Source organism: Salmo salar, chromosome 01, assembly GCF_965601325.2.
Source record: "Salmo salar chromosome 01, fSalSal1, whole genome shotgun sequence".
NCBI classification, from domain to species: Eukaryota; Metazoa; Chordata; class Actinopteri; order Salmoniformes; family Salmonidae; genus Salmo; species Salmo salar.
Genome location: NC_138291.1, coordinates 18,258,206 through 18,278,328, shown reverse-complemented (window position 1 = coordinate 18,278,328; position 20,123 = coordinate 18,258,206). Strand labels below are relative to the sequence as shown.

At 45.1% G+C, this 20,123-nt stretch overlaps 1 protein-coding gene across 1 annotated transcript in view; it reads right to left on the bottom strand.

Moving 5' to 3' along the window:
- Positions 1-13,810: 13,810 nt before the first annotated feature.
- Positions 13,811-20,123, bottom strand: part of LOC106570006 (protein ELYS) — a 39,391-nt gene continuing 33,078 nt past the window's right edge. Inside the window, exons 33-36 of the mRNA XM_014141899.3 lie at positions 17,882-19,997; positions 17,665-17,765; positions 17,248-17,327; positions 13,811-14,855 (exon numbers count right to left, since the gene is read on the bottom strand). Coding sequence (XP_013997374.1) covers positions 14,660-14,855; positions 17,248-17,327; positions 17,665-17,765; positions 17,882-19,997 — 2,493 coding nt within the window. The 3' untranslated portion in view covers positions 13,811-14,659. The remainder of the gene's footprint in view (positions 14,856-17,247; positions 17,328-17,664; positions 17,766-17,881; positions 19,998-20,123) is intronic.

Sequence of the window (20,123 nt, the reverse complement as noted above, 5' to 3'; positions counted from 1 at the left end):
GAGAATGCAGTGACAGGAAGAAATGTAGAGTTCCGCTGAGTGTTTAGTGACATGCTGGTGTGAAGGGCATGGGTCTCTCCCTGACCTGATTTTGCCCAGGGTGGTGAGGCTGATGGCCGTGCCCTCTTTGCGCCGGTCGACCTCGGAGCCTGACACCCACAGCATCTCGCTGCCTGCCAGGTCCACCAGGTTGATATTAGACTGCTTGGGGATGCTCTCCTTAGAGAAGATCTGCAGGGGGGTCAGAGACACAATAGGAACACCAAGAGATGCGCCTAATACCTAAATCAACCCCTGTCGTACTTACCAGACTGCAAGATTTTTACATACCTATCTAATCCTCTCAGAGCTCCAGAAGTGGCTAGGAGTTAGAGGGTAGAGAAAGGGGCTAGGGGTTAGGGACAAGGGGCTAGGGGTTGACTGGGAATTGTGGCTCACCTGTTTGAGCTGGAGGATGATGAGCATGTGTGTGGCGGCCGTTGTGCGCATCCTCGTCCCCTCTATCAGCTGCTATACCTATTAAATATACAGTCCCTTCGGAAATAATTCAGACCCCTTGACTTTTTCTACATTTTGGTAGGTTATTCTATTCTAAAATGTATTTAATACCCGTCAATCTACACATAATACCCCATAATGACAAAGCAAAAACTGGATTTTAGAATTTTTGCTACTGTAATTTCCGGACTATTAAGCGCACCTGAATATAAGCCGCACCCACTGAATTTAAAAAATAAATAAATATTACTTTGAACATAAATAAGCCGCACATTGAAACAAATGAACTTTACACAGGCTTTAACGAAACACGGCTTGTAACAAAAAATAAAAAATTAGCAGTAAGCTTTAGTTGTCTTTTTGCACTGAGTCAATTCCTCACGCTGCTGTTTCCAACGTCTTATCATCGATTCATTAAGACCAAGCTCCCGTGCAGCAGCTCTATTTCCTTTTCCAACAGACAGATCAATCGCCTTCAACTTGAAAGCTGCATCATATGCATTTCTCCGTGTCTTTGCCATGATGAGGGTGACAAAATGACTACCGTAATCAGAATGATGGGAAGTTTGAGAGCGCTCGATTTAATCTAAACAGTAAACAAAAAAGTTGTTTGACCTTAACCCGTTCGGCAATTTCATTGGTCTAATGAAAGCTTCATGCCGCCCAAAAACTGAGCACGTCATAGAATGTGTTTTTTTGGAGAAAAAAAAAATTGAAAGCAGGAAAAATCTATATATGAGCCGCGTCATTGTTTAAGCCGCGAGGTTCAAAGCCTGGGAAAAAAGTTGCGGCTTATAGTCCGGAATTTACGATAATTTATAAAAAATAAACTGAAATATGACATTTGCATAAGTATTCAGACCCTTTACTCAGTACTTTGTTGAAGCACCTTTGGCAGTGATTACAGTCTTCAGTCTTCTTGGGTATGAGGCTACAAGCTTGGCACACCTGTATTTGGGGAATTTCCCCCATTCTCTGCAGATCCTCTCAAGCTCTGTTAGGTTGGATGGGGAGCGTTGCTGCACAGCTATTTTCAGGTCTCTCCAGAGATAATCGATCAGTGTTAGATGGGGTTCAAGTCCAGGCTCTGGCTGGGCCACTCAAGGACATTCAGAGACTTGTCCCGAAGCTGCTCCTGCGTTGTCTTGGCTGTTTGCTTAGGGTCGTTGTCCTGTTGGAAGGTGAACATTCGCACTCTGGAGCAAGTTTTCATCAAGGATCTCTGTACTTTGCTCCGTTCATCTTTGCCTCGATCATGACTAGTCTCCCAATACCTGCCACTGAAAAACATCCCCACAGCATGATGCTGCCACAACCATGCTTCACCGTAGGGATGGTGTCAGGTTTCCCAGATCTGTGCCTCAACACAATCCTGTTTCGGACCTCTTCGGACAATTCCTTCAACCTCATGGCTTGGTTTTTGCTCTGACATGCACTGTCAACTGTGGGATCTTATATAGACAGGTGTGTGCCTTTCCAAATCATGTCGAATCAATTGAATTTACCACAGGTGGGCTACAATCAAGTTGTAGAAACATTTCAAGGATGATCAATGGAAACAGGATGCACCTGAGCTCAATTTTAAGTTTCATAGCAAAGGGTCTGAATACTTGTGTAAATAAGGTATTTCTGTTTAAAATGTTTTATACATTTGCAAACATAAAAAAACTGTTTTTGCTTCGTCATTATGGGGTATTGAGTGTAGATTGATGACTGGAAAAAAGTATTTCATAAATTGTAGAATAAGGCTGTAACGTAACAAACTGTGGAAAAAGTCAAGGGGTCTGAATACTTTCCGAATGCACTGTATGTGTACTGTATACAGGCATGACAGAGTTGAAACCAGACTTACTTGTTCATTATAGATTTCCAACATGCTGAAAAAGAACTTCAGGAACAGAGGAGCCCATTGAAAATTACTAAAATCTAACCTATTTATTCAGGGGAAAAAATGTAATTACAAAAGTAAAAAATGTCATACACACACCTGGCGCTGTTGGCTGTCCTGGTTGGCCCTGATGGCCTGAAACAGTCTGTCACAGAGGGTGGGCACCAGGCCCTTGTTGGGTCCGTACCCCACCATGGAGTGGCTTTTACCTGAGCCAGTCTGCCCGTAGGCCAGCTGGGTGTCATTATAACCCTGTAGGGCGTTCTCTAGGATCCTATCCCCCAGGTCCAGGAACACACTGCCCTGAGGGCAGACAGAGTTACTGCCCTGAGATGGGGCAAAAGGAGTGGCTAATAAGTCTGGCTGCACATCTGACTTGCTGCAAATTGAGAAATTACGTGACTAAACTTAACAAAAAGAAGAAGAAACTATTATGATGCCAAGATCAATGATATAAAAAACTTTGGCGTACTTTAAATGAAATTATGGGCTGAAAGACAAATCCAACTTTCATCGAATCAGATGGCTTATTCATCACAAAACCAATTATTTTAATGATTACTTCATTGGCAAAGTGGGCAAACTTAAGCAGGAAATGGCAACAACGGACAGTGAGCCATCGTAATCATGCATAACAAAACTAATAATGAAAGAAAAGCATTGTAAGTTTGAATTTTGTAAAGTTTGTGTGGGACAGGTGGAAAAAATATTGTTATCGATCAATAATGACAAACCTCCTGGCATTGACAACTTAGACGGAAGGCCATTGAGGATGGTATGTGACTCTATGGCCACTCCTATCTGTCATAGCTTTAATCTGAGTCAAATCAAATCAAATCAAATGTATTTATATAGCCCTTCTTACATCAGCTGATATCTCAAAGTGCTGTACAGAAACCCCGCCTAAAACCCCAAACAGCAAGCAATGCAGGTGTAGAAGCACGGTGGCTAGGAAAAACTCCCTAGAAAGGCCAAAACCTAGGAAGAAACCTAGAGAGGAACCAGGCTATGAGGGGTGGCCAGTCCTCTTCTGGCTGTGCCGGGTGGAGATTATAACAGAACATGGCCAAGATGTTCAAATGATCATAAATGACCAGCATGGTCAATTAATAATAATCACAGTTGTCGAGGGTGTAACAAGTCAGTAACACAAGAGTAAGTGTCAGTTGGCTTTTCATAGCCGATCATTGATAGTATCTCTACCGCTCCTGCTGTCTCTAGAGAGTTGAAAACAGCAGAACAGTTGAAACTGGAGCAGCAGCACGGCCAGGTGGACTGGGGACAGCAAGGAGTCATCATGTCAGGTAGTCCTGAGGCATGGTCCTAGGGCTCAGGTCCCCCGAGAGAGAGAAAGAAAGAAAGAGAGAAGAGAATTAGAGAGAGCATACTTAAATTCACACAGGACACCGGATAAGACAGGAGAAATACTCCAGATATAACAGACTGACCCTAGCCCCCCGACACATAAACTACTGCAGCATAAATACTGGAGGCTGAGACAGGAGGGGTCAGGAGACACTGTGGCCCCATCCGACGATACCCCCGGACAGGGCCAAACAGGAAGAGGGATTTCTTCAACCACCAACATACCATCCTGAGACAAGGCCGAGTATAGCCCACAAAGATCTCCGCCACGGCACAACCCAAAGGGGGTGCCAACTCAGACAGGAAGACCACATCAGTGACTCAACCCACTCAAGTGATGCACCCCTCCTAGGGACGGCATGGAAGTACACCAATAAGCCAGTGACTCAGCCCCTGTAATAGGGTTAGAGGCAGAGAATCCCAGTGGAGAAAGGGGAACCAGCCAGGCAGAGACAGCAAGGGCGATTCGTTGCTCCAGAGCCTTTCCGTTCACTTTCACACTCCTGGGCTAGACTACACTCAATCATAGGACCCACTGAAGAGATGAGTCTTCAGTAAAGATTTAAAGGTTGAGACCGAGTCTGCATCTCTCACATGGGTAGGCAGACTATTCCATAAAAATGGAGCTCTATAGGAGAAAGCCCTGCCTCCAGCTGTTTGCTTAGAAATTCTAGGGACAATTAGGAGGCCTGTGTCTTGTGACCGTAGCGTACGTGTAGGTATGTACGGCAGGACCAAATCAGAAAGATAGGTAGGAGCAAGCCCATGTAATGCTTTGTAGGTTAGCAGTAAAACCTTGAAATCAGCCCTTGCCTTAACAGGAAGCCAGTGTAGGGAGGCTAACACTGGAGTAATATGATTAAATTTTTTGGTTCTAGTCAGGATTCTAGCAGCCGTATTTAGCACTAACTGAAGTTTAGTTAGTGCTTTATCCGGGTAGCCAGAAAGTAGAGCATTGCAGTAGTCCAACCTAGAAGTAACAAAAGCATGGATACATTTTTCTGCATCATTTGTGGACAGAAAGTTTCTGATTTTTGCAATGTTACGTAGATGGAAAAAAGCTGCCCTTGAAACAGTCTTGATATGTTCTTCAAAAGAGAGATCAGGGTCCAGAGTAATGCCGAGGTCCTTCACAGTTTTATTTGAGACGACTGTACAACCATCAAGATTAATTGTCAGATTTAACAGAAGATCTCTTTGTTTCTTGGGACCTAGAACAAGCATCTTTGTTTTGTCCGAGTTTAAAAGTAGAAAGTTTGCAGCCATCCACTTCCTTATGTCTGAAACACAGGCTTCTAGCGAGGGCAATTTTGGGGCTTCACCATGTTTCATTGAAATGTACATCTGTGTGTCGTCCACATAGCAGTGAAATTTAACATTATGTTTTCGAATTACATCCCCAAGAGGTAAAATATATAGTGAAAACAATAGTGGTCCTAAAACGGAACCTTGAGTAACACCGAAATTTACAGTTGATTTGTCAGAGGACAAACCATTCACAGAGACAAACTGATATCTTTCCTACAGATAAGATCTAAACCAGGCAAGAACTTGTCCGTGTAGACCAATTTGGGTTTCCAATCTCTCCAAAAGAATGTGGTGATCGATGGTATCAAAAGCAGCACTAAGATCTAGGAGCACGAGGACAGATGCAGAGCCTCGGTCTGACATCATTAAAAGGTAATTTACCACCTTCACAAGTGCAGTCTCATTGCTATGATGGGGTCTAAAACCAGACTGAAGTGTTTCGTATACATTGTTTGTCTTCAGGAAGGCAGTGAGTTGCTGCGCAACAGCTTTTTCTAACATTTTTGAGAGGAATGGAAGATTCGATATAGGCCGATAGTTTTTTATATTTTCTGGGTCACGGTTTGGCTTTTTCAAGAGAGGCTTCATTACTGCCACTTTTAGTGAGTTTGGTACACATCCGGTGGATAGAGAACCGTTTATTATGTTCAACATAGGAGGGCCAAGCACAGGAAGCAGCTCTTTCAGTAGTTTAGTTGGAATAGGGTCCAGTATGCAGCTTGAAGGTTTAGAGGCCATGATTATTTTCATCATTGTGTCAAGAGATATAGTACTAAAACACTTTAGTGTCTCCCTTGATCCTAGATCCTGGCAGAGTTGTGCAGACTCAGGACAACGGAGCTTTGGAGGAATACGCAGATTTAAAGAGGAGTCCGTAATTTGCTTTCTAATGATCATGATCTTTTCCTCAAAGAAGTTCATGAATTTATTACTGCTGAAGTGAAAGCTATCCTCTCTTGGGAAATGCTGCTTTTTAGTTAGCTTTGCGACAGTATCAAAAATACATTTCGTATTGTTCTTATTTTCCTCAATTAAGTTGGAAAAATAGGATGATCGAGCAGCAGTGAGGGCTCTTCGATACTGCACGGTACTGTCTTTCCAAGCTAGTCGGAACACTTCCAGTTTGGTGTGGCGCCAATTCCGTTCCAATTTTCTGGAAGCTTGCTTCAGAGCTCGTGTATTTTCTGTATACCAGGGAGCTAGTTTCTTATGACAAATGTTTTTAGTTTTTAGGGGTGCAACTGCATCTAGGGTATTGCGCAAAGTTAAATTGAGTTCCTCAGTTAAGTGGTTAACTGATTTTTGTCTTCTGATGTCCTTGGGTAGGCAGAGGGAGTCTGGAAGGGCATCAAGGAATCTTTGGGTTGTCTGAGTATTTATAGCACGACTTTTGATGCTCCTTGGTTGGGGTCTGAGCAGATTATTTGTTGCGATTGCAAACGTAATAAAATGGTGGTCCGATAGTCCAGGATTATGAGGAAAAACATTAAGATCCACAACATTTATTCCACGGGACTAAACTAGGTCCAGAGTATGACTGTGGCAGTGAGTAGGTCCAGAGACATGTTGGACAAAACCCACTGAGTCGATGATGGCTCCGAAAGCCTTTTGGAGTGGGTCTGTGGACTTTTCCATGTGAATATTAAAGTCACCAAAAATTTTAATATTATCTTCTGTGACTACAATGTCCGATAGGAATTCAGGGAACTCAGTGAGGAACGCTGTATATGGCCCAGGAGGCCTGTAAACAGTAGCAATAAAAAGTGATTGAGTAAGCTGCATAGATTTCATGACTAGAAGCTCAAAAGACGAAAGACGAGTCTAGAGGAAGGTGTTTGTCCTCAGGCCTGGATGGAAGCCAAAGTCATTCCATTACCCAAGAGTGGTAAAGTGGCCTTTACTGGTTCTAACAGCAGACCAATCAGCTTGCTGCCAGCTCTTAGCAAAATGTTGGGAAACATTGTGTTTGACCAAATACTATTTATCTGTAAACAAATTAACAGACTTTCAGCATGTTTATAGAGAAGGGCACTCAACATGTACTGCACTGACACAAATGACTGATTGGTTGAAATAAATTGATAATAAAAATATTGTGGAAGCTGTACTGTTAGATTTCAGCGCAGCCTTTGTATTATTGACCATAACCTGTTTGAGAAAAACTGACGTTTTATGGCTTTTCAACCTCTGCCATATCTTGGATTCAGAGCTATCTAATAAAACATAGGGTTTTCTTTAATGGAAGCTTCTCTAATTTCAAACAGGGCAGCTCTCTAGGCCCTCGATGTTTACCTATTTTTACCAATGACCTGCCACTGGTATTAAACAAAGCCTGTGTGTCCGTGTATGCTCATGATTCATATACGTGTCAGCGACCACATCTAATGAAGCCACTGAAACCCTTAACAAGGAGTTGCAGACAGTTTTGGAATGGGTGGCCAGTAATAAACTGGTCCTGAACATCTCTAAAAACTAAGAGCATTGTATTTGGTACAAATCATCCCCTAAGTTCTAGACCTCAGTTGAATTTGGTAATGAATAGTGTGGCTGTTGAACAAGTTGAGGAGACTAAATGACTTGGTGTTATCTTAGATTGTAAACTGTAATGGTCAAAACATATAGATTCAATGGTTGTAAAGACGGAGAGAGTGCTGTCCGTAATAAAGAGATGATCTGCTTTTTTTGACAACACACTCAACAAAGCACGTCCTGCAGGCTCTAGTTTTGTCTTATCTTGATTATTGTCCAGCCATCTGGTCAAGTTCAGCTAAGAAAGACCTAGTTAAGCTGCAGCTGGCCAGAGCGACACGTCTTGCTCTTCATAGTCCTTCCCTGGCATCTCTGCTCCTTTAGCCCTCATGATCCTCCCTGCTCCTGTGAGGGACTGGTTGGGTGACACCCTGCACCCACTGACAGCAGCATCATGGCTTCCTCGTCCTTGTCTTCTCTCCATCTGCATTTATGAGAGGCCATAGAACCAGACAGGTGAAAGATGTCCTGAAAGACAATTCAATTCAATTCAATACAAAGGGCTTTATTGGCATGGGAAACATATGTTAACATTGCCAAAGCAAGTGAGGTAGATCATATACAAAAGTGAAATAAACAATAAAAATGAACAGTTAACATTACACTCACAGAAGTTCCTGTCACGATCGTGTGGAGAGATGGACCAAGGCGCAGCGTGATTGAAGTTCCACATCTTTATTTTAGTGAAACTTAAAACAAACAATGACCGTGCAGTACTGAGGTGCACATGCACTCTCTCAAAAAACAATATCCCACAAAGCAGGTGAGAACAGGGAACCCTTAAGTATGATCCCCAATTAGAGACAACAATAATCAGCTGCCTCTAATTGGGAACCATACTCAATCCCAAAACATAGAAACAAAATGACTAGAACACCCCCTTAGTCACGCTCTGACCTAAACATCATGGAGAACCAAAGGCTCTCCATGGTCAGGGCGTGACAGTACCCCACCCCAAAGGTGCGGACTCCGGCCGCAAAACCTGAAACCAAATGGGGAGGGTAGGGGGGGTGACTAGTGTTGGTGGCAGCTCCGGTGCGGGTCGTAGCCCCCGCCCAGACCCCAGATCCGGCCATGGAGCTGGGTTGGCCGCCGTGCCTGGATTGGGCACCGGCGCAGCGGAAGGCTCCGGCCTTGGAGCGGGACTGGATGCCGTGCCTGGACTAGGCACTGGCGCAGAGGAAGGCTCCTGCCCTGGAGCTGGACTGGACACCGTGCCTGGACTCTCCGGACCGGTGACCGTCACAGGAAGCTCCGGGCCGTTGACCGTCCCGGGAAGCTCCGGGCCGTTGACCGTCCCTGGAAGCCCCGGACCGTTGACCGTCCCTGGAGGTTCCGGACCGTGAACCGTCGCTGGAGGTTCCGGACCGTGAACCGTCGCCGGAGGCTCTGGATCGTGAACCGTCGCCAGAGGCTCCGGACCGTGAACCGTCGCCAGAGGCTCCGGACCGTGAACCGTCGCCGGGAGCTCCGGACTGTGAACCGTCCCCGGAAGCTCCGGACTGTGAACCGTCGCCGGAAGCTCCGGACTGTGAACCGTCCCCGGAAGCTCCAGACTGTGAACCATCGCTGGAAGCTCTGGACTGTGAATGTGCTCTGGAGGCCTAGTGCGTGGAGCCGGTACAGGTGGCACCGGACTGGTGACATGCACTTCAGGGCGAGTGCGGGGAGCAGGCACAGGACGTACCGGACTGGGGAGGCGCACTGGAGGCCTGATGCATAGAGCCCGCACAGGTTGCACCGGACTGGTGACACGCTCTTCATGGCGAGTGCGAGGAGCAGGGACAGGACGTACCGGACTGGGGAGGCGCACTGGAGGCCTGATGCGTGGGGCCGGCACAGGATGTACTGGACTGGTGACACGCCCTTCAGGGCGAGTGCGAGGAGCAGGCACAGGACGTATCGGACTGGGGACACGCACTTCAGGGCGAGTGCGAAGAGCAGGCACAGGACGTACCGGACTGGGAAGGCGCACTGGAGGCCAGATGTGTGGAGCTGGCCCAGGTTGCCCCAGACTGCTAACCAGATCCTCTGGTCGGATGTTGAGCAGAACACACTTGCACAACATCTCTCTCATCTCTCTCTCTCCCAACTTCCAGAACACACTTGCACAACATCTCTCTCATCTCTCTCTCTCCCAACTTGCCTCCCTGACGGTCTTTGGCCCTTCAGGGCGAGTGCAGGGAGCAGGCACAGGACGTACGTATTATAGTCACCAAGAAAACAATTGGTAACACACTACGCCGTGAAGGACTGAAATCCTGCAGCTCCCGCAAGGTCCCCCTGCTCAAGAATACATATACATGCCCGTCTGAAGTTTGCCAATGAACATCTGAATGACTCAGAGGACAACTTGTGAAAGTGTTGTGGTCAGATGAGACCAAAATGGAGCTCTTTGACATCAACTCAACTCGCCATGTTTGGAGGAGGAATGCTGCCTATGACCCCAAAAACACCATCTCCACCGTCAAACATGGAGGTGGAAACATTATGCTTTTGGGTGTTTTTCTGCTAAGGGGACAGGACAAATTCACCGCATCAAAGGGACGATGGACGGGGCCATGTACCGTCAAATCTTGGGTGAGAACCTCCTTCCCTCAGTCAGAGCATTGAAAATGGGTCGTGGATGGGTATTCCAGCATGACAATGACCCAAAACACACAGCCAAGGCAACAAAGGAGTGGCTCAAGAAGAAGCACATGAAGGTCCTGGAGTGGCCTAGCCAGTCTCCAGACCTTAATCCCATAGAAAATCTGTGGAGGGAGCTGAAGGTTCGAGTTGCCAAACATCAGCCTCGAAACCTTAATGACATGGAGAAGATCTGCAAAGAGGAGTAAGACAAAATCCCTCCTGAGATGTGTGCAAACCTGGTGGCCAACTACAAGAAATGTCTGACCTCTGATTGCCAACAAGGGTTTTGCCACCAAGTACTAAGTCATGTTTTGCAGAGGGGTCAAATACTTATTTCCCTCATTAAAATGCAAATAATTTTATAACATTTTTGACATGCGTTTTTCAGGATTTTTTTGTTGTTATTCTGTCTCTCACTGTTCAAATAAACCTACTATTAAAATTATAGACTGATCATTTCTTTGTAAGTGGGCAAACGTACAAAATCAGCAGGGGATCAAATACTTTTCCCCCCCCACTGTACGTTGTACACGGAGGATATTTTAGCAGAATTCTGCATGCAGAATCTCAATTTGGTGTTTGTCCCATTTTGTGAATTCTTGGTTGGGTGAGTGGACCCCACACCTCACAACCATAAAGGGCAATGGGTTCTATAACTGATTCAAGTATTTTTTGCCAGATCCTAATTGGTATGTTGAATTTTATGTTCCTTTTGATGGCATAGAATGCACTTCTTGCCTTATCTCTCAGATCGTGTTTAGGCCAAGGTATGTATAGTTTTTTGTGTGTTCTAGTGCAACGGTGTCTAGATGGAATTTGTATTTGTGGTCCTGGCAACTGGACCTTTTTTGGAACACCATTATTTTGGTCTTACTGAGATTTACTGTCAGGGCCCAGATCTGGCAGAATCTGTGCAGAATATCTAGGTGCTGCTGTTGGCCCTCCTTGCTTGGTGACAGAAGCACCAGATCATCAGCAAACCGTAGACATTTGACTTCAGATTCTAGTAGGGTGAGGCCGGGTGCTGCAGACTTTTCTAGTACCCGTGCCAATTCGTTGATATATGTTGAAGAGGTTGGGGCTTAAGCTGCATCCCTGTCTCACCCCACGGCCCTGTGGGAAGAAATGTGTGTTTTTTGCCTATTTTAACTGCACACTTGCTGTTTGTGTTCATGGATTTTATAATGTCGTATGTTTTTCCCCTAACACCACTTTCCATCAATTTGTATAGAAGACCCTCATGCCAAATTGAGTTGAAGGCTTTTTTGAAATCAACAAAGCATGAGAAGACTTTTCCTTTGTTTTGTTTTGTTTGTTTGTCAATTAGGGTGTGCAGGGTGAATACGTGGTCTGTCGTACGGTAATTTGGTAAAAAGCCAATTTGACATTTGCTCAGTACATTGTTTTCACTGAGGAAATGTACGAGTCTGCTGTTAATGATAATGCAGAGGATTTTCCCAAGGCTGCTGTTGACGCATATCCCACTATTGGGGTCAAATTTGTCTCCACTTTTGTGGATTGGGGTGATCAGTCCTTGGTTCCAAATATTGGGGAAGATGCCAGAGCTAAGGATGATGTTAAAGAGTTTTAGCATAGCCAATTTGAATTTGTTGTCTGTATATTTGATCATTTCATTGAGGATACCATCAACACCACATGCCTTTTTGGGTTGGAGGGTTTTTATTTTGTCCTGTAGCTCATTCAAGGTAATTGGAGAATCCAGTGGGTTCTGGTAGACTTTAATAGTTGATTCTAAGATTTGTATTTGATCATGTATAGGTTTTTGCTGTTTGTTCTTTGTTATAGAGCCAAAAAGATTGGAGAAATGGTTTACCATCTCCGTTTTGGATAGATAATTCTTCGTGTTGTTCTTTTTTTTAGTGTTTTCCAATTTTCCCAGAAGTGGTTCGAACCTATGGATTCTTCAATTACATTGAGCTGATTTCTGACGTGCTGTTGGTTCTTTTTCCGTAGTGTACTTCTGTATTGTTTTAGTGATTCACCATGGTGAAGGCGTAGACTCAGGTTTTCCGGGTCTCTGTTCTTGGTTGTTAATTTTCTTCAGTTTTCTAGATTTGATAGGGAAGCTGAGAGGTCAAATATACTGTTAAGATTTTCTACTGCTAAGTTTACACGTTCACTATTACAGTGGAATGTTTTATCCAGGAAGTTGTCTAAAAGGGATTGAATTTGTTGTTGCCTAATTGTTTTTTTGGTAGGTTTCCACACTACTTTCCATCTATAGCATTTCTTAATATTACTCAGTTCCTTTGGCTTTGATGCCTCATGATTGAGTATTGCTCTGTTCAAGTAGACTGTGATTTTGCTGTGGTCTGATAGGGGTGTCAGTGGGCTGACTGTGAATGCTCTAAGAGACTCTGGGTTGAGGTCAGTGATAAAGTCGTCTACAGTACTACTGCCAAGAGATGAGCTATAGGTGTACCTACCATAGGAGTCCCCTCGAAGCCTACCATTGACTATGTACATACTCAGCGTGCGACAGAGCTGCAGGAGTTGTGACCCGTTTTTGTTGGTTATGTTGTCATAGTTGTGCCTAGGGGGCCATATGGGGGAGGGAATGCTGTCACCTCCAGGCAGGTGTTTATCCCCCTGTATGCTGAGGGTGTCAGGTTCTTGTCCGGTTCTGGCATTTAAGTCGCCACAGACTAGTACATGTCCCTGGGCCTGGAAACGATTGATTTCCCCCTCCAGGATGGAGAAGCTGTCTTCATTAAAGTATGGGGATTCTAGTGGGGGGATATAGGTTGCACACAGGACATTTTTCTTTAAGATAATTTCCTTTTGAATTTCGAGCCAAATGCAAAAGGTTCCTGTTTTGATTAATTTAAAGGAGTTTAGAGGGTCTACACTAGAAGTTAAGGGTTATAGGAGGAAGGTATATAGTGTGTGCAACTAAGCTTGGAATGTGTTGAGTGCAAGGAAGCGATTACATGTGGCAGGGGAGAGAGCCATGGAGAGAGCCATGGATTAGTGATGAAGAGGGGTTGAGGTCAGGTCACCTTATGAGAGAAATAAAAGTTTATGGCCCATATCACTAGTGTCCTGCCTAGCAGTAAAGAATGATGTTTGTTAAGATCTGTAGGAGACTCATCCAATGAGAAAAGGTTAAATATCAGCAGTGTGAAAATGTCTGTCTAATGCAGCTGTATTGACCCTCTGGGAAGAATTAAACTTGGTTAAACTTTCATAGTGTCCATTGAGTGTTTTACTCTGAGAATTAGAACCTAACACTAGACACACAACTTTATAAAAGTTACATTACTGATACACACAGTTGACTTTTGTCATATGTGCAGGTACTAATACCTCCCTGAACCCTCAGTCCCCATTAGTCTTATACTGCCATTTTGGGCCCATGATTGCCCTATTTCAACTGTCTTATCTAGCTCAATCTGACCCTGACCTTAAATTGGTCATAAGTCAAAATGGAACAATTCAAATACTCGTGCCCCACTACCAAATGTACACAATCAAGGTTTCTAGCCAACCAGTTTCAAGTCTTAGTACTTGCTTCTTATTGCTTACTGGTGAGAGCAGAACATTGGACAGAGACAAGAACTCCACACAGTCTCAATGAAATACTTCAGCTTTACCTTATTGTCAAAGAGCAGTCATGGAAAATAAGACATTCATCGGCATGTTATGCTGGTCAAATAAATGACCTTAAAACAAGCCTCATCAGCCCCAGTGGATTCACTGTGTAGGTTATTTACATGTTAGTGATACAGTACAGGAAAATAAGCCCAAACTATCCAAATCAGTGCAAATTAAATCATTCGAAAAACAGCAATTAACTTTAAATAATTGTCTTAAGGCTGACATTGGCATCGTGATTATGAGCCAAACATTTTCAAAACACTAAAATTAAAAACAGATAATTCACAAGTATTCAACTTTATTCATAACATGGCAAAAGAGACTATTTACATATGCATCAATTTATAGAAATGTACGAATTCTCCAGAAATAAAAAACACTTTTTTGGTGTTCAAGTCCATCAGTCTTCCTCCCTGTAAACATAACAATAATTTATATAAAATTATTATATCAAAATCCAATTAAATTTGCTTAATTCATTTTTTTTTTTTTATTCTCCACTGGTTGTCTGTCTTAAATACAGAAAAACAGGCTGTAACCGTTAAAAGAAAGAAAAGATGAATAAAATAGTTTCCTCAAAGTAATGTTAGGAGTACAGTCCACAGATGTATCCCTAGAATGGATTCCTCTCAGTCTCCTTTCCTTCATCTGCGCTATAGCGTATTGAAAAGCAAATACCCAGCAGGTACCATACTACTTTCCCCTATCCTATTTTTCAGGGTAGTTGAAGGAAAGGAGACGAGGAGATTCACCCCATGAGTTCTGACAGTCTAAGATTCCAAGTTGATGCTGTAGTTTGTTCAGGGCTAAAATGGCATCCGATCATAGTTTCTTCCTGCGGGTGACTGGTTTGGGGAAGATTGCCTCCAGCACTCGTTTGCGTCGGAGGTTCATCCGGGAGGCGGAGGCGTCGTTCTCCTCCACCAGCCTCCTCCTGACGCGCGGGGCGGGCTCGGCCGGGCTGGGCATAGGAGAGATCAAATCCACCTTGGCTGGGGGAGGGGGCGCTGCTTTGGGCCTGGGGGAGAGATAGGAGAATAAGAGAGGAAAGGTCATCTCGTGACTTCTGGAACAAACTGATCGAGAGTGAGCAGGGCACGACCAACTTTTTTAGCCACTTGTGCTTTAGACAAACAGGACAGAATCTCCAGTCACTTGTCACCCCAAAAAAATCTAAAAGGTCTAACAGCACTTTACAAAATAAAATGCCTTACTATATTTTTTATACGGTAGAGAATCAAACACAAATGTAGACCACACTGCCCATTGGATTCTTTGCATATTCAATCCTGTCTCAAAACACAACACTGCCCCTTTACAAGACTTTCCTGGAGTATGGTTGGCCACCCTTGGTAGGCTATAAAACATTGCAACACTACAAACACATACTTTACATCTTAATAAAATAAATAAAGGGTGTCGCATAAAAAAAATATGTCTACAATTCAAAACAGACTCTGGGACAGTTGTGGGACGACAGATCCAAAATGTATATAACCACTGCATATATGAAAAATGTAAAAGCAACGAGGCTGATGAAACAGATCAGACCGATTATCTTAAACTGTTGAAGTTTGTCTTCATATAAGCAGCTCAACAATGAGCACATGGCTGTAGGCTAAGTATGAATGTTCTAAAATGCAATTAGTGGAAAAAACTGTTTTCAAAAACACACCGCACACACTAGTGGCTTCATGTGACAGATTAAAATATCTGTTAGACATTAAGAAGAGGAGAGACCTAAAGATGAATCAACTAGCATGGTTTACTAATGGCTAGGATTATCATCAACTAGCATGGGTTCCTAATGACTAGGATTATCATCAACTAGCATGGGTTACTAATATGACTAGGATTATCATCAACTAGCATGGGTTACTAATATGACTAGGATTATCATCAACTAGCATGGGTTACTAATATGACTAGGATTATCATCAACTAGCATGGTTTACTAATGGATAGGATTATCATCAACTAGCACGGGTTCCTAATGACTAGGATTATCATCAACTAGCACGGTTTACTAATATGACTAGGATTATCATCAACTAGCACGGTTTACTAATATGACTAGGATTATCATCAACTAGCACGGTTTACTAATATGACTAGGATTATCATCAACTAGCACGGTTTACTAATATGACTAGGATTATCATCAACTAGCACGGTTTACTAATATGACTAGGATTATCATCAACTAGCACGGTTTACTAATATGACTAGGATTATCATCAACTATCACGGGTTCCTAATGACTAGGATTATCATCAACTATCACAGGTTCCTAATGACTAGGATTATCATCAACTAGCAGGGGTTCGTAATGACTAGGATTATCATCAACTAGCATGGGTTACTAATATGACTAGGATTATCATCAACTAGCATGGGTTACTAATATGACTAGGATTATCATCAACTAGCATGGGTTCTTAATGACTAGGATTATCATCAACTAGCATGGGTTACTAATATGACTAGGATTATCATCAACTAGCATGGGTTACTAATATGACTAGGATTATCATCAACTAGCATGGGTTACTAATATGACTAGGATTATGCCTTTTGCTGCGGGACAATAAAATAACGTTTTTGAATAGAACAGAACCAATAGAACAGAACCAATAGAACAGAGTAAAATACTGGTTTAAATGGCATATTACGTGTTTATTAAATAATTCCCTCAACATTTATATTGTCGTATTTTGGCTAGGCTACTTTGAAACAATATGCTTCATGAATGACAAAACGTCCATATTTTAAACAATTAAGTTTATGGTTAAACAGTTTCAAAATGCTGACCACCTCCGCTCCGATTCAAGGTGGGTGATGTGCGGTGCGCAACAGGCCCTGTCCTTCACTCTCCGGTTTTGTGACCATTTGATCTGAACGAACCGTGCCTCGAGTATGTCGACAGAATCAAGAATTTAGACGTTAATGTTAATTATCCTTCATTGTATTTGTCAAAAATGACTGCAGTTCAACCTATATTTATTTAACTAAATGTCTCATTTAAGTTAAGCTACATTTCCTGGCGCCTCCCTCATGTCAACATCTGTTTGGACATAAGGCTGTAGCCAATATGCATATCACCTACACTGACCTGTAGGCTTTTTTTATGTACACGAAAAATAGATTGGAATAATATTCCAATGTTGGCCCCTCTGATGCAATTCTGATCTGTGTAATTGTTTGATATTGTGTGATTTAAAAAAACGTGTATATTCTTCATGTCCGCCAATTTATTTACTTGTCCCGGACAAGAGCTAATGTCAAGTCCTGGCGGGGTTGGAGCACTCACATTGCAGATGGAGTGTTATTCTGAGGACAGTTAGGGGAAGAAATATACAAGACAGCTTTGAATAGAGGAACGCCGATGGCAGTATGTCAACAGAACTTACTTGGTTGTTCGCCTCTTGGGTGCTCTGGTTTTAGCAGCAGCCGTCTCCTTGTCCACATCGTCTTCTGATGAGTGCTTTTCCTGAGCAACAGAAAGATAGAGTCAGAGACTAAGCTTGAATATGGTTTTAGCTAACAGCAACCTGACATGTAGCAAATGACCATGTATCTGTGAACACTGCCTCTGTGTTCACAGATCTGAGAGGACGGGATAGGTGAGTGCAATATGCCAAAGCCACCAGTTATCATATTTGAGGGCTAGGCTGAGCAATCAACTCCACCCTATTGTGTAAACCTGGACAGTCCATTTAAACCTATGAACACTGAAGTAGTGGCTGAGGGAGGAGAGCAATGGAGGCAAATGGAACCGGCCAGTGCCGTCTTGTCTAACATCAGTCTAAAGGACGTGATCAACTGACCTCGTTATCAGGCTGTGCTGCAGTGGTGTCCGCCGGTCGCCTGGTACGAGTAACAGGAGGCGCAGACACGTCATTCTGACCAGGAGACTCTACTCTCCTACCTATCAGACAGAAGATGAAAGGTGTGAAAGAAAGCCAGAACTACCACAGAATAACCTTCCTCTTCTAATCACAAAGTCTAATAGGCAAATATGCTAAAAAATGAGGAGCTAGTTACCCCTGGTTCTCCTCCGAGGTGGTGAGTAGATGAACGAGTCCCTGACGGGGCTTCCCTGGTCGGCCTCGGGCACCATCATGTCTCCCATCGGGAGTGGAGAGGGCGGCCGCTGACCCAATGACTTGGTGACTCTCCTCTTCACTCTCACCATCTCCGTGATGACCGGGGCCTCAACCACTTCCCTCTTGATCTCCTCGTCACGGAGTCTCTGGATGAGGGCGTCGGCCACCGGCGTTCCGGAGTCCACTTCCAGCGGCGTCTCCAACAGGGGAAGGTCCTCCTCCTGGTGGTTCCACAGGCAGCTCCTGGTTGGTCGACGGTAGCCGCTGAGGGGCGGGTCATCCAGGGCGAGTGCAGAGGGCGTCTTCTCAGCGGTGCCTTCGCCCCTCGTCTTCCTCTGGCTGCGGGAAGGGGTCAGGGCAACCACTTCCTCTGTGAAAAGGGCAAGGGTCACACCCGCACGGGTCGACTTGCGGGTCACCCTGCCTGGACTGCTGGGCTGTTGTTTGGCCCCTTCATCGTTCCCCTTCTCTTCCTCCTCAGGGACCACCGGCTGAGTCTGGGGGACCAATGGCTGAGTATGGGCGGCTGGGGTCTTGGTTCCAGTTGTGCTCTTCCTCGTGCTGCGTGTAACAGACTGAACTGACACCTGGTTGGCCGTTTCATCCATGGCTGTTGGCTCTCTGTCGCTCCCCACCTGGGCGTTCCTGGTCTGGCGGGTTCCCGTCCTCGGAGTGGCCTTCTGTGGAGTGCGCCGTTTGGTCGGGGTGGCTTTGGAGTGGACCACAGTTGCCGCCAGGACCTCTTCCTCCCCTTTCCTCTCCCCCTGCTCTCTCCAAGGCTCCGGTTCTGGCTGGGATTCAGTTTTCCGGGCGCTTCGGCGAGGCGTGACGGGAACTCCAAAGTCCTGGCCATGCCGGCAGCTCCTGGTGATCCGTCTGGGTGTGATCGGGACCTGAGCGTCTGTCTCCATCTCAGTCTGTCCTGCCGGCGTCTCGTCCTCTGACCCAGGTCTTTCTGCCTCCACTGAGGTAAACTTCACCATCTTCCTCTGGTTGGTTATCCTGCGCGTCGGAGTGGATGGGGCTTTCCTGACCCCCACCGAGATTTCCTCCACAGACTGGCTGTTGGAGGTCTTGTCCGGATTCCTCTCCTCCACACTGGTTATACAGGGATTTCCGGTTTGAGCTGCTTCTTTTTCTTCTTCAAGTATGGCTGCCAACTCACTTATGGCTTCTCCCTGGACAGGTTCATGGTTGTCTGACTGGATGGATCCATTGCTTTCTACCTGAGAAAGAGGCTGGTCTGCAGGGACAGAGACGGGCTCCTCTCTCTCTTCCTCTAGCTCAACGTCTGCCTTCATCTCCTCCTTTCGACGAGCACACGAGAGAGTCTCCATGGTCATCTCTTCCGTTTCCTCCAACGCTCCGTTGTGCTGCTCGTTCTCATCCAGGACTGATGACGCCTCTTCTGCTTTAGTTGGTTCAGAGTCAGCAGGGATCTCATCTGGCTCTTCTACATGGTCTGTGTCAACATCTTCAGCTGATCTGGCTGGTTTAGCCTCAAAGGATTCAGGCAGGACGTCCGTGACTAGAGGAACATTCTCCTTCGACATGGCCTCAGTTCCACCAGTCTCTGTCTCCGTCCAGCTATCCATGATCCCCTCCAAGGTGTCCATCCCCTCCAGGGTGTCCATCTCAGTCTCCTGCTCCTGCAGGGGCTCAGCCGCAGCCAGGGGGGTGTCCTGGTTGTCCGTGCCCAGGCAAATGACCTCCGGTTCGGCCACAGGCGTCTCAGACGTGCCACCTGCCTCCTCTGTGGTCAGATGCTTACTGGGTTCTAGTGGTACAGTGTCTGCATCGTCATCCCCATCCTCCAGCATCAGAGAGAAGCTGCTGTGGGCTCCAGAGGTGGGTACCTCTGGTTCGCTGCCTTCCCCCACCTCGATGAGCCCCAGGTGGGCGCTGTGGGCCAGGGCCTGCCCTTCCACCAGCTCCAAAGGAACCAGCAGGGTGGTGGAGGGCTTCAGCTCTGTGTAGCAAATCCCCTCTGCCTCGTCTCCTCCTACCCCCAGCCTCACCATCACCACCTCCTCCTCCATGTCATCCTCCACCATCTGTAGGTGAAACACAGAGAAGCATGAGAACATTTACAGAGCACAACCTACGATCACAAAACAAAATACTTTAACCCCCTTTTCAAACGTGCAACTTTTAACATCAGTCTCCCACAGCATTTAGGT